The sequence below is a fragment of the Gallinula chloropus genome (genome assembly GCF_964237585.1).
Source record: "Gallinula chloropus genome assembly, chromosome: 30".
Classification (NCBI taxonomy): Eukaryota; Metazoa; Chordata; class Aves; order Gruiformes; family Rallidae; genus Gallinula; species Gallinula chloropus.
The window spans coordinates 810820-825967 of record NC_140115.1 but is presented as its reverse complement, the minus strand read 5'-3'; the positions used below and the strand labels follow the sequence as shown (position 1 = coordinate 825967).

The following is a 15148-nucleotide window of genomic DNA, read 5'->3' as shown; positions in this document are numbered from 1 at the left end:
CTGCTGCCGTCAAGTGAGGAGACCTGTCCAAGGAGGAAAAGACACAGTGAAAAGTGATGGAACTCTTCTTTTAGGAAAACATCTTCTAATTTTTAGGGAATGCCCTCAGATTGACTCCCTGCATTCAGGAGGACTTTTGGCAGGTCCCTTTTGGGAGGTCTGCTTTGTGCTGGCTTGAGCGTGCCACTGCTGGGAAGAGGGTCAGCTGTGGGCTCTGGAGAACTCAGTCCTGCCTTGCAGCAGCCAGTAAAGAGAAGGATGGTGTGATCTCAGACTAAATCCCCTGTGGATAGGAATGAGCTTTTCAGCACTGTCACTCCTATTTCACCTGAGGGCAGAGCAGAGCTTTGGTAATGGTGGGACAAAGGGAGCAAGGAAAGGAAGGGAAACAGTGAGAAACAGTCCAGCCAGGGCTGCAAGGACAGGGACAGACAGAAAGGTACTCGCAGGTTTCTCAGACTGAAAACATGGAAGTCTTGTCTCAGAGTCTGTGCTGGGTGGCAGAAACCAGGGGGTTGCTGTGGGAAAGTATCAGCACGGTGGGTGATGTCAGGGAGGTACCAAATCCCACTGCCAGGGCAATGCTGGGAGCAGCTCACTCTTCCTCCTTGCCAATGTATCTGCTAACTGCAGCTGTCCCTGCAGATGCTTCTCTTTGCCCATGTCACCTCTGCTCTGTGCTCACTAACCTCATCCAAATTACCCTGTGCTCAGCTCTGTTCTGCAGACCCCTCCTGGCATCAGGCCACTGCCCCGTGGAACCTCTGTGTGTGCAGGGCTCAGGAGATGCTCTGACAAGTCCTAATGACCAATGAGTTTGCACTGCCTGCTGCAAAGTTATCAGGAAAAGTTCAGCTCCCACTTCCCAGCCAGTCCACAAGAGCAGAAAATTCAAAGCAAAGTCTCTTTACCTGGAGTGGAAAATTCATCCTTGTTGTTCTTGAAAAGTCCCTGGGAAGTTGCCAGGGATCCGCTGGAGCTGGGAGCAAACCTGTCCTACACAGCACACTTTGACAGCAGAAGGACCCTACACTGTCCTTCCATGGGTCACACTTTAAACTCACAGCTTCTTTCTGCACTGCTGATAGAAGTCCAGCAGGCAGGCTGAGTGCTGACCCTGACAGCAGCAGAGTCCCTGCACCCCTGGGTGCACACGCTGCTTCACACCTCTCAGCCATGCCCAGGAGAAGACAGCTGTCCTGCCCTGTCCCTCTGATGGGGCAGAAGGACATCCCTTCCAGGCAGCACTTTCTGGTCCTAGAGAGAACCTGTCCTCCTGACAGACCCCACACACTGCCCCATGTCCCAGCTTTAGAAGATCCCTCCAGGAACAGAACCTGCATTGCCCTGCACCCACAGACATACCAGGCAGAGTGCTGTGGAGATTTCTCCTCCAGTGAGCTCTCAGTATCCATCACCTCTCTCAGCCTCACAGGTCTCCCCTCGGTGCCTCCAGGCAGTGTCCCCAGCCCTGTGTGCTTGGCAGAGGAGCTGCTCCTGGGCAGAGCTGTCTCTCTGGAGCACTGCTGGGTTGCAGTGAGCTCCCTCCATCCCTGGAGTCTGGCCAGCTCAGCAGAAGACCAGTTCTTCTAGGCTCCCTCCTCGTGCCTCAGGCCTCATGGGGATTGCTCTGTGATCTCATCTCTGATGTTCCCTCCCTCAGCTGGGGAGAAATCCTTCTGTCCAGCAGAGTTCTTTCTCCTGATGAAACCAGAGCTGGGCAGGACTATCACCTTTCCTTGTCTCCCCATGAGACAGGACCTCCAGGCAGGGACAAGCAGGGGTGTCTGACCCCCTGCAAAGGTTAAGGAGCATGGCTGCCTGGGACCTGCTGGTCCCAGTGCCCATGGGAATTACTGAGAGTGGAGGCCAGGAAAGAGTTACTAAGACACCAACCCCTGTTGTCACCTGAAGGGCCAGAGATGAAGCCAGGTCCAATCGAAACTCCCAGTGACTCTAGAGGGGGATAAAGTCCCTGTAGTGTGCATTAAAACCAGTTGGCAAAACAGTCCAGGTTATTCCTGCTACAGGCAAAGACAAACCCATTTGTGGGATTGCTTTAACTCAGGGACCTGAGTGCACTTGGTGGGTGATGAGAAAGGATGAGGAAGTCCAGTGTGTACCCCAAGGGGTTTTAGTTCTAGGTGAGGACAGCCACTAAATTGTTGGTGTATAACAAAATCGCTCAATGGCAGATGGTCTAAATAATGGATAAATGATGTTATAAACCTCCCCAGGACTCCGAAAAAGTGAGATCCAGGCATGATGTCGATGGTGTGGAAACAGGGGTGGATAATGTCCTGGTTCGGGCCAGGCCAGAGCTCACCGCCCCAGGCAGCCAGCACAGGTGAGATGAGTTTGCCTGGGTTGTTTTCCACAACCCCTGACATCACTTCCCCATCAAAGGAAATTGGGCTGGTTGGAGAGGGGTGCTTGTGGCATGGTGCAGCACTCTGTTATTGTTGGGTTTGTAAGGTACTCTGTGCTATCACTGGGTGTGAGTGCAATTGGGGCTGTTATTGTTCCCCCTTTTATGGTGCTTTTGTCAGTAAACTGTCCTTATCCCAGCCCACAGAGGCTCTGTCTGTTTGTCCTCCAGGAGTGAGCAAACAGCATGTGTTGCTCAGCCATTGTTTGGGGCTGAACCACCACAGTTTCCAAGCCACAAACAGTGAGCTTCTGTAAGAGAAAGTTCTGGAAAACTGTGTCCAAGGCCTTGCTAAAGTCAGGTAGACAATAAACACAGCCCTTCCCGTGTCAAAGAAGCAGGTCACCCTGTCATAGAGGGAGATTCAGTGGGTCAAACAGGACCTGCCCTTATGAACCAAAGCTGACTGGGCCTGATCACCTGGGCGTTCTTCATGAACTGGATAATGCTGCTCAGGATGATCTGCTCCACCAGCTTCTCTGGGACTGATGTCAAACTCTCAGGCCTGTAATTTCCCTGATCAGACTCCTGTTTCTTCTTATATAGGGGATTACACTGACTGATCCAGTCAGCCAGGACTGATGGGAAGTGGCTTGGTGAACCCCCCTTGCCAGCTCTTTCAGAACCCTTGGGTGCATCCCATTCAGCCCCACAGATCTGTGCACATCTCTGTGGTGCAGCAGGACCATCTCCTTCTGGATTGAGGTGGGCTCATTCTGCTCCCTGTCCCTGTCTCCCAGCTCAGGGAATTGGATTCTCTCTGTACAACTGCTCCTATTACTAAAGACAGTGGCAAAGATTTCATTAAGCACCTCAGCCTTGTCCTCGTCTTTTCACAATGTTTTCTCCTGAATCTGATAGGGGATGGAGGGTCTCCCTGGTCTTTCTTTTATTTAAATGGAAGCCAGATGAATTTCTAGCTGGGCTTTGGACCACCAATGAGAAGATACTCTCATCCTGTTATTCTTCCCTCAGCGTTACACACCCCACGATGACCCAGGAAGAGCCTGAGCAATGCCTGAGGGACAAGGACCTGTCGTCCCTCGGGCTGGGGGTCAGGGCTTGGCCTTCATACTGCATCAAACCAACCCAGGGCTTGCTCAGCATCTCAGCTGTTTGTACATTGCCTTTGCCTACCAGCCAACATGGCCTCCAATTACCTGTTCTAACGAGTCCCTGGGGAGGCTCAGCCAGCAATGGCTCTCAGTGGGACTCATTAATACTTCAGGGGACTTTGGCTTCTGCTTTCGAGATGAATATTTTTCTGTAATTTCCTCTCAGTACCTGAGCTTCAAGGACTCAGCACCAAATGCATCCCAGGGCTCATTAAATATAAAAAGCAAGCCCTAATGAGCTATGTCTCTTCATGTAATTATCTTCAAGTCTTCAAGAGATGTACAGATCATTGAAGCTGTTTCAAAGGGAGCTCAGAGTAAAATTGATTTATTTTTAAGTGTGTAAGTTATTATTTTCACTGTAGAGGAGAGATGACAACATCTGACTGAGATTGATCCAGGGTGCCTCCTAAAGAGGTCTGGACTGGTCTGAAAAAGTGTCCCTTGACACTGTGGGGACAACCTTGCTGCACATCTCCACAAGCCCACCATGACTCTCACCAGCCAACTGGGACTTGCATCCCTTGTCCTTACATCAGGTCTCTCTGCTGCACTCCACAGTGAGGCATTACAGCCCCTCTGTACCAGCTCCCCTGCTTTCCTTAGAGAACTGGCTGCACACAGGCAGCACACAGGGAGTTATTTTCCCAACAACAGAAGAAACCTGAGAAGATTCACCATTAAATCAAACACTCCTCACTCTATGCCCAGTGCAATCTGCCACCAGTGAGGTTCACCTGCCACAAAGCTTAACCAGGTGAGAAATGTTCTAGTGAGGAAGGAGACTGTGAAATCACCACAACTCAAGAGTTGGCTAAAGACAGAATGAGTCAGACGACTGCCAGAAAGGCAAGGGTTTAACTCCCTGAAACTCAGAGCAGCAGCTGGATGGTTGAGAGGTGTCTGAATGGTCCAAGGGGAAGGGGAAGGGAAATGTAGAGAGCAACCAGAAGCACTGGTGTGGAGATCCACTGTTGGAACAATGATTTCAGACACGGTCAATTGACTTTGGACAGGTAGAAATATGTGACAAACAGGGGAGATTAAATGCACAGCAGTCCTGTTTCTGGCCACGCAATAGTTAACCTCCCCAAGCAGACAGCAGTGGTGACTTCAGTTAGTACAGCTGAGCTGAGTGTGTCCAGGCTGTTTTCCACACCACCTGACATCACTCCCCATAAAAGGGGCTGGTTGGAGAGGGGCATTCCTGTCTTCCTTAAGGACAGTCTGAGTGTGGCCGGGGTGTTTGGTTTGTCCGTGCATTGGTCAGTACCTTGTTATCCTTTGGTCAGTAAAGCACTCTCTGGTATCACTGGATGTGAGTGTGGTTTGCAGTGTGCTGTTATCATTTTTTACTGTGATTTTGTCAGTAAACTGTCCTCCTCCCAGCCCACAGGGGGTCTGTCTGTTTCTCCTCCAGGAGTGAGCATTATAATCTGACCCTTGTACATCAGTCATTTGGGAGAAATGAGAAAAGATTTCAGCTGCCTTCCAGGGGAGCACATCATCCCCTGGCTACTCCAATGCTGAGACAATGGGGCACACAGCCTAGAATTAGAAGGCAGGAAGGCCAAGCAGCTGGGATCCCTGTTCAGAAAAGGAGTCATTGACAAGGTGATTGGAAAGAAGTCTCAAGCCCTCAGCCTCTGGAGGCCACTTTTGTCAAGTGTGGGGGAAAGGTACCTGTTCAGTGAAGATGTCATTTGTTGGCCAGGCACGTGCATGACCACAGGAGAAGAGTATGCAGTATTTGAGGGGATTAGCCATGTGAGAGATGAATTACTATGATCCTGATGATCTGCAGCTACCCACCAATCCTGACGAAGTCCAATGTTCTTCACCCATGTGGTGTAAGTCTGTGTGGAGTGCACCAGCATCATATGCCAACTGACTGGCAGTAATAGATTGGGGAAAGGAAGAAGCACCGACAGTGGCTGAGGAGCCTGGCCAACTCCATCTATTTGAAGAAAGTCTTTGTTCCTCCCTTGTCTCAGCTGTGGATAAGTTGTCTTGAGAGGTCTGACAACTCAAAGAGGAAATGTCCTTCTGCCCACCTGGGCAGAAAACAATTTCACCCATCTGAAGCTGGCCTTCCCATGTTCCAGAAAGAATCCCACACTCCGAGGCATCCTGTGGTTCTCTCTGCTTGACCATGGCAAAGACATGAGGAGGTGATCATGGGAAACCCACCTGTTGCAGTTTTGTGAGGCTGTGCTGCTGAGACGGTTTCTTTAAGCAGCAGTTAGAGTTTTCTGCCAGCCTAAACTATAAACAACGAGCAATTCAAGGCCAAAATCATGGCCGAGAGATACTCGAGCGCCTCCTAGAATCACATAGAGGAGAAAACAACCCAGAAGCAGCTGCATTTTGCCACCAGAGGAGGAAGGGAGAAGATGTAACAAGCTGTGCAGACACAGGGCAGGGGAGGAGGTGCCCCAGGTTCCAGAGAGAAAGATGCCCCTTCAGCCCCTGGAGAAACCCGTGGAAAAGGCTGAGACCCCACCTGCAGCCCGTGGAGGGGCTCCACGCTGGATGGAGCAGGTGGAGACAGACAGGAGATGCTGTGACCCTACGTTGGAAGAAGCCCCTGCCAGCACATGCAGCCATGAGGAGAATCAGAGAGACAGAGATGAGTGAGAGAGAGATTTGCACTGGAACAGTTTTGCTGGGGTAGGCTTGGAACCCTGTGGAGGGACTGAGAGACACTGTGATTTATGACTGCACCCATAGCAGTGACCCACGTCAGGGCAGCCGATGAATAAAGCCCTGTGGGTAAGGACTCAGGTTGGAGAAGTTCGTGGCGGGCTGTCTCCCGTGGGTGAGACCCCACGGTGCAGCAGGGGGAGGGTGCGGAATGAATGGCCCCCCAGGCCCCGCGGCTGAGAAGGAAACCAACTTGCAAAGGACTGACCAAAGCCCCATCTCCCAGTCCCTGCCCCCCTGTGCTTCGATCGGGGGGAAGAAGGGAGTGAAATCATGACTAGAGTGAAGTCTGCTAAGAAGGAAGTTGGGGGGGAGGTTAGAGGTGTTTTAAGTTCCGAGAGAGGAAAACAGCTCATGAAGAAGTAACCGAGAACCCCATTTTCCCCAGTCCCTGCCCCCCTGCGCTGCCAAAGGGGTGAAGAAGGGAGCAAAATTCTGACTAATGTCTGCTAAGAAGGGGGAGGTGAGGGGAAAGTGTTTTAAGATTTGGTCGCGCTTCCGGCTCCAGTTTCACTCTTTTTGTCATGCAGACTAAGAAATTAGACAGTTTTCCTTCTTCACTCTGTGTTGAGTCTGTTTTTCCCATGTCATTGATGACAGGACGATCTCTCCTTGTCCTTACACTGATTCCTAAGCCTCTCAATGTATATTTTCTCCCCTGTCCAATTACAAAGGGGAGTGACAGACCAACTTTGGTAGGCATCTGGCCTCCAGCCAGGGTTAAACCACCACAATGAACCAAAAGATGTTCCTGTTCCAGAGAATCTCCTCTGAGAGCTGACCCCCTTCACACGCTGCTTGGCCGTAGCAGGCAGCTGAGGAGAGAGATTTCATGGGTATTAAACTGTGTCATGTTTAACTGCTGTTTGTTGTCAGAGAAATTTGTCTGTGCCTGTGAGCACAGATGATGTCAGGAAAAGTGTTGGGAGTCCCAGGAAGAGCAAGGTTCTCCATGCAGGGTTGGATCTCAAGAGACTGCTTTTCCTGCCTGTCCAGATCTCCTTAGGAGACCTCTGCCCCAGCCCCCATTGCAGCATGCTGCTGACCTTTCTTCCATGATCTGAAATATGACAGAAACATTTTTTCCTATGAAAAAACCCTCCATTGTGAAACTACTTTGAAATTTTCCTCTCCAACTATTTTTAAATGTCTTATATTTTTAAAGAAAATGACTTGAAGACCCATGTTTGTAAGTGCTTTCTGTATGATTACTGAGCCCCATGGTACACTTTCTTCTGAGTCCAAGGACTTCAAGATACCAAGAGGAGAGTGAAGAAACCTCTCAAGAAGTTCAGTCAGGAGTAATGCCCAAAGCACCCTGAAGCATTATCAGGCCCCACTGGGAGCCATTGCTGACAAATCTTCCCCATGGGCTCATTAGAGCAGACAACTGGAGGCCATGAGGACAAACACAGGCAAAGCGCAGGCAGCTCTGACGCTGAGGACATCCTGGCTTGATCCTGGCAGGCAGATCCTGACCCTCATCTGTGTCTCAGGGCTCCTCCTTGGGATGTGAGGAGTATGTCACCAAGGGAAGGACAGGGGTCTGGCACATGGTGGCCTACACATGGGTGGGTTCAAGGATGCACCGATGCTCCATGGCTGTGAAGACAATGCGTCTTCTCTGTGGCAAGGACACCAGCCACAGCCAAGGGGGAAAAGGCTTCATTTCTATCAGGCCCTTTCAGCCTGTTCAGCACCCTTGGCCATCTGCACCACAGCCCATCCTGCATTGCCCCACGCCTGTGCCTGTTTCCCTGCAGACTGCAAGCACCCAACCCCTTTCCCCACTTTGATCACAAACCATGATGTCCCTGCCTGTACTGCTGTCTCTCCCTCCTCACCAGCTGTTCCCACAAACACAAAGCCACCAGCTCATCCACACTTCCTCTGAGTGACTTTAAGCACCACAGCACTGCCCTCAGAGTGACATTTCTTTATCCTCACGTCCACTCTGATCTTCAAAGCTGCAGTTTCACATGGACTTCCTTTCTTATGTTCTTTTCACGTAGCACAAGAGGGCTTCCCCTGGGCTAAAGAAGCCCAGGTCTCTCAGCCTCTCCACACAAGACCCCTATCTGTATCTTGGCAGACTTTGTCAGATCACATTACTGTTCCTCCCCATTCCTCCAGACCAGGGAGCCCTGCACTGGGACTGGCTGCTCCAGAGGTGGCATTGCCTGTGCTGAGTCCAGATGGACCAGAAGGGCCCTTGTCTGCGTGGCCATTCTCCTCCCAGTGCAGCCCAATGTGCTCATGGCCAGATTCCAGTTCAGCACCTCTGACTGCTATGGCATCCCCTGGAATGACCAAATTCTTCTCCTTGTGACCGCTTCCCCATCTAGTCATGTCTGAGCTGCCTTGATGTGTGGGTGTTGTGGTGGAACCTTTTGTCATGGTATCTCCCTTGAAGTTTTAAGAGAAGGTTTAAGAAGATTTGAGAGAGAGAGAGACAGTGCAGCAGGGGAAGGGGGTGTGGATTTCCACCCCCCCAGCTAAGAAGTAAAACAACTCTGGAGGAACTGATTGAAACCCCATTCCCCCAGTCCCTGCCCCTCCCTGTGCCACTGTGGGGGGGATGATGGGAGAAAAATCCTGACTAAAGTGAAGTCTGCTAAGAAGGGAGGGATGGGGGAAGGCGCTTTAAGACCTGGCCACTCTTCTCATTACCTGACTCTGGAGTCACTGGGTGTGTAGCTGTAGTGTAATAAATCAGTTTTCTTTCCTTTATTTTGTGTTGAGTCTGTTTTACTCATGACACTAACTGCAGGGTGATTGCTCTCTGTCCTTATCTCAAATCCTAAGCCTCCCAATATCTATGTTCTCCCCTTTCTGGATGAAAAGGGGAGTGATAGGGGGATTTTGATGGGCATTTGGCCTGTAGCCAAGGCAAAACCACCGCAGACTTCAACAGACCGTGGAGGGGCATAAAGTCCCTGTATTACACATTAAAAACCTGTTGGGGAAGACACTCTGGGATGTTCCTTCTTCAGACAAAGGCAAACCCTTTCATGGGATTGCTTTTGTTCAGGGACCTGGGCGCGCTTGGTGGGGGATGCGAAAGGATGGGGAAGTCCAGTGTGTACCCCAAGGGGGTTTAGTTCTAGGAAAGGATAGCCAGGAAATTTTTGGTGTATAACTAAATCTGTCCATGGCAGATGTTCTAAATAATAGATCAATGATGTTATGAATGTCCCCAATACTCTGAACATGTAAGATCTGGCCATGATGTAGATGGTGTAGAAAAAGGGGTGGATAATGTCCTGGTTCCGGCCAGGTGAGAGTTAACCTCCCCAAGCAGCCAGCACAGGTGATCTGAGTTCACCTGGGCTATTTTCCATACCACCTGACACCACTTTCACATAAAAGAAGCTGGTTGGGGAAGGGTATGAGCTTGATGCCTCCAGAAGAGTCTGTCTGTCTTTCCGTCTTTCCTTCCTTTCAGGCAGTACTCTATAATTGTCAGGTAAACAAGGTACCCTGTGTTAGCACTGGGTATAACTGGCCATTATTGTTCTACATTCATGATGAATTTTGTCAGTAAGCTGTCCTTATCCCATCCTGTCATGGTGGAAAAGCATTGCCATTAAAGACAAGTACTCCAGTTGTTCAGCTGATGAAAACATTCTTGTAAAAATTTTATTAATAAAAGGGGGAAAAAAAGAGGAAAATTATGGCTCTGTGGAAGCAGACATGATGCAAAGAGAGCACAGCTCATCCTTACACAGAAGAGCAGGTGATACTGCATTAGCAATGGGATGAACGTTGACCATGTTAATACAGCTTAGACAAACTAGAGAGAAACCAAAAACTACCAACTAAACCCCCTATTAAATATGAACTCATCATAACAGGAGTTACATTCTCAGTGGTATTCAGAAGACAAGCAGTTTATTGCTGCTTAGAAACATCCAGTCATCAGTTTCCACAGGGCATCCTTGAGCTCCTGGTTCCTCATGCTGTAGATGAGGGGGTTCACTGCTGGTGGAACCACCGAGTAAAAAAATGCCAATACCAAGTCTAAAGATAGTGAGGAGATGGAGGGGGGTTTCAGGTAGGAAAACACACCAGTGGTGACAAACAGGGAGACCACAGCCAGGTGAGGGAGGCACGTGGAAAAGGCTTTGTACTGCCCCTGCTGCGAGGGGATCCTCAGCACAGCCCTGAAGATCTGCACATAGGACACCACAATGAACACAAAACACCCAAAAGCCAAACAGGCACCGACCACAAGGACTCCAGTTTCCCTGAGGTAGGCATCTGAGCAAGAGAGCTTCAGGATCTGGGGAATTTCACAGAAGAACTGGTCAACAGCATTGCCATGGCAGAGGGGAAGGGAAAATGTACTGGCTGTGTGCAGCACAGAATAGACAAACCCACTGCCCCAGGCAGCTGCTGCCATATGGACACAAGCTCTGCTGCCCAGGAGGGTCCCGTAGTGCAGGGGGTGGCAGATGGCAACGTAGCGGTCATAGGCCATGACAGTCAGAAGACAGGCCTCTGTGATGATCAAAAATACAAAGAAAAAGATTTGAGCCACACATCCTGTGTAGGAAATGGCCCTGGTGTCCCACAAGGAATTGGCCAGGGATTTGGGAACAGTGGTGGAGATGCAGCCAAGGTCAGTAAGAGAGAGGTTGAGGAGGAAGAAGTACATGGGGGTGTGGAGGTGGTGGTCACAGGCTATGGTGGTGATGATGAGGCCATTGCTCAGGAGGGAAGCCAGGTAGATGCCCAGGAAGAGGCCGAAGTGCAGGAGCTGCAGCTCCCGTGTGTCTGCAAAGGGCAGGAGGAGGAACTGGCTGATGGAGCTGCTGTTGGACATCTGCTGCTGCCAAGCGTGGAGACCTGTTAGAGGAAGAAAAAGCAGTGAAATTAGGAATCATTTTTGAGGAAAATCCCTTCTACTACTTGTTGAATGCCCTCAAATTGACTCCCTGTATTCAGGAAGACTTTTGGCAGGTCCCTTTTGGGAGCGCTGTTTTGTGCTGGCTTGATTGTGCCACTGATGGGAGGGTGGTCAGCTGGGTTAGGAAGTGGTGGTCTTGAGATGAGGGTCAGCTCAGTGTCAGCCCCACCTATGGACATGCCCAGTGCCCAAGGTAATGGTGGGACAAAGGCAGCAAGGACAGGAGGGGAAACAGCAAGAAATGCTGCAGCCAAGGCTATAAGGACAGGGACAAACAGACAGACAGGCACTCAGGGGTTTCTCCTCACTGGGGTTGGGCTGCTAAGGAGAAGAGTCTGAAACTCTGGAACTCTGGGTGTAGAGTCTGTGCTGGGTGGCAGAAACAAGGGGGTTGCTGCAGGAAAGTGTCAGCAATGTGGGGGATGTCAGGGAGGTCCCACATCCCCACTGCCAGGACATTTCTGTGAGCAGCTCCATCCCCATCCCTGATAATGTCTCTGCTGCCTGCATCTGTCCCTGCAGCTGCTTTGCTTTGCTCAAGTCACCTCCTGCTCTATGCTCACAGACCTCATCCCACCTACCCTGTGCTCAGCTCTGCTCTGCAGACCCCTCCTGGCATCAGGGCACTGCCCCAGGGAACCTCTGTGTGTGCAGGGCTCAGGTGAAGCTCCTAAGACTTAATGAGAATCGAGATTTCATTGGCTATGACTGAGGTGAGAAGTAAGTTCTCATCTACAACAGTCAGCACATCCCACAGGAGAGGAAAAATCAAAGCAAAGACTCATACCTACAGGAAAATATTTCCTTGTTGTTCTTCAGTGTTCCATTGGAATTTCTCAGGGATCAGATGGAGCTAGGAGAAGACATGACCCATGCAGCACATTATTACTGCAGAACAATCTTATGCTCCTCTTCCCTGGGTCACTCCTCCCACTGTCCATTTCCCTGTGGAAATCTCATGAGGCAGCCCTAGTGCTGACCCTGGCAGCAGCAGAGTCCCTGCCCCAGCACACAGCCCCCAGGGCGCAGGGACCCTGCTCACAAGGACAGCCCTGGGCACCCCTGGGTGCACACGCTGCTTCACACCTCTGCAGCTATGCCCAGGACAAGACAGCTGTCCTGCCCTGTCCCTCTGATGGGGCAGAAGGACATCCCTTCCAGGCAGCACTTCCTTGTCCTATAGAGAACCTGTCCTTCTGACAGACCCCACACACTGCCCCATGTCCCAGCTTTAGGAGATCCCTCCAGGAACAGAACCTGCACTGCCCTGCACCCACAGACATACCAGGCAGAGTGCTGTGGAGATTTCTCCTGCAGTGAGCTCTCAGCATCCATCAGCTCTCTCAGCCTCACAGGTCTCCCCTCGGTGCCTCCAGGCAGTGTCCCCAGCCCTGTGTGCTTGGTAGAGGAGCTGCTCCTGGCCAGAGCTGTCTCTCTGCAGTGCTGTAATGTTTCATGATCTCCCACTGTCCCAGGAGCCCAGCCCAACTCCCAGCAGAGGACCAGGTGGAGGTGTCACATACTCCATCCCCTCTGGGCTTCCTCAAGTTGTGCTTGGAGCTCCAGGGAACCTACTTGGAAAGACAGTGACGTCCTCAGTGAAGTTCCCTCCCTTGGCTGGGGAGAAATCCTTCTGTCCAGCAGTGTCCTTTCTCCTGATCAACCAGATCTGGGCAGGAGAATCACCTTTTCTTGTCTCTGCATCAGACAGGACCTTCAGGCAGGGACAGGGAGGGGACTCTTTCCCCCTGTGGAGGGTGAGGACTATTGCAAGTTACTCGATGCACCTCATCCTTGCTTTGCAGCCCTGGGGCTGGAAGGGGACCCAGCTCTTGCCTATGGCTGCCACACACCACTGAAGCTGGTAGTCCTCCTGCTCCAGTTCCAGTGGGCACAGCAGGGGCACCTGCTGCCTGGGAGCTGCTGGTCCCAGCTCTCATGGGAATTAATGTCGGGGAGGCCAGGAGGGAGGTGTTCTGACGCCAAAGCCTGGTGACACCTGAGGGACAAGAGGTGGTCAGGGATAGACACGGGGAGACCCAAGGTCACAGAATCACAGAACATTAGTCTTTGGAAGAGACCTTGAAAGACCGTCTGGTCCAACCCCCCTTGTCAGAGCAGGATCACCTAGACTATATCACACAGCAACGCATCCGGGCAGGGCGTGAATGTCTGTAGAGAAGGAGACTCCAAAACCTCTCTGGGCAGTCTGTTCCAGTGCTCCATCACCCTCACAGGGAAAAAGGGAACTTGTCAAAGCAGTCATTTTATTTCCACAGAGCACATAGTCTCTGAGTGTGTATTTTACTTAAAACATGGTGTTAGACTCAAAATTGCGTCCCAATTGATGTTTCTTCTTTATCAGTGAGGCAGAGCTGTTCAAGCGAGGCATTGTTTATGAGAGGTCACTGCTATGGCACTTCAAGCCATCCTGTTAGCAAGTCTTCCTTAACCCTTTACAAGCGTCTTAATGCAATATTTCAGCAATGTTGAGACTTAAGTCCACTGGTACAGGCATTCGTTGAGGGACACGGTACGTCACACTACCCCGTGGCTCAACATTGCCATCTTACAGATGGTACTCCGTGATGGATAGAGGATAGAGATAAAGTAAGGAGGAAGGAAAAGTGTGTGCACAATAGCTCAAGAGCTACAAGCAAAACATTCAAACAAGTAACAATTTTCAAATTGCATTTGCAATAGTCAATAAGAACTCAACATTAGATAGAGATTAATTAACAATTTGAATTTGTCCAATTGCAAAAATCCAAATCACATCATATTACTGTCCCTTGTAGTTCAGGGGCTGGAAGAAAACAAAACAATGATACTTTACATGAACATTTACAAGATGAATATTTGTGAGAATCACAAGAACATATGAAGCAAAAGTTAAGAATGCATCATAAATTGGTACCATCAAATGAATACATTCCCTTGCTGCTCTCCAGGTTTCTTGCTCTTGTAAGGCCTTTTGCAAAGCCCACACAAATTTTCCCCATGACTTAAGGTACCTGTACCTGAAGACAACATCTCCTCGGCCAGAGCTTTAGTGCACTTATCCCACACTGCAGGGTGGAGAATATCCACCGGCTGCTCAGTAACCCCAATATGTAAAAGCCTCGCAACTGTGAGAGTAAAATCTTTAGGCTTACAACCAACACCCCATTGCTTATGTAATTGTAATACAACCTTCACAAGGGCTTCCATGCTCCTTGTTGGTCCGGGAGCATCCTCCCCACCGGGCTGGTCCTGCCTCTCCGGCCGCCGTCCCCTGAATGCCGGCGAGTCTCCCGGGTTTCGGCAACACTTGTTGCCTTTCGAGGTGTGACGACCTGGTTCAGGAACAGCACGGCGACCACCCCCAGGCCGCTTGGGCCATCAGCACACAGACACCAATGTGGTGGACGGCAAATGGTGTTTATTAGTGAGTGGCACAGCGTGATATAGCCTAGATTTACGATGTCACTTCTGTCTGCTTGCATCATCGGCTACCTACTATTGGTTACCTGAGGAAGGGGTCCTAACTTTCCATACAGCCCGACATCTTCCGACCACCAGGCCTTAACTACCTCCAGGTGCATCAGGAGGAGCGTGGCCAGCAGGTCGAAGTAGGTGATCCTCCCCCCCTACTCTGCCCTGGTCAGGCCCCACCTGGAGTATTGTGTCCAGTTCTGGGCTCCCTGGGATAATAAAAGCAGGGATGTCCTGGAGAGAGTCCAGAGGAGGCTACAAAGATGAGTAAGGGCCTGGAACATCTCCCCTATGAGGAAAGGCTGGGTGAGCTGGGGCTGTTCAGCCTGGACAAAAGAAGACTAAGGGGGGATCCTATTAATGTTTAGAGAAATCTTAAGTATGGGATGCAGGGGGAAATGGCCAGCCCCTTTTCAGTGTCTGTGAATGGGGCAATGGCTGCAAGTTGGAGCTCAGGGAGTTCTGCACCAACATGTGGAAGAACTTCTTCCTGGCGAGGGCGACAGAGCCCTGGGACAG

The 15148-nt window shown here is 50.7% G+C and overlaps 1 protein-coding gene across 1 annotated transcript; it reads right to left on the bottom strand.

Annotated features, from left to right (window-relative positions):
• Nucleotides 1-10147: 10147 nt before the first annotated feature.
• Nucleotides 10148-11071, bottom strand: LOC311202421 (olfactory receptor 14C36-like; the record flags this gene model as incomplete). Its single annotated transcript, XM_084277010.1, has 1 exon — nucleotides 10148-11071. The coding sequence occupies one exon, from the start codon at nucleotides 11069-11071 to the stop codon at nucleotides 10148-10150; it is 924 nt and encodes a 307-aa protein (XP_084133136.1).
• Between the last annotated feature and the right edge of the window lie 4077 nt (nucleotides 11072-15148).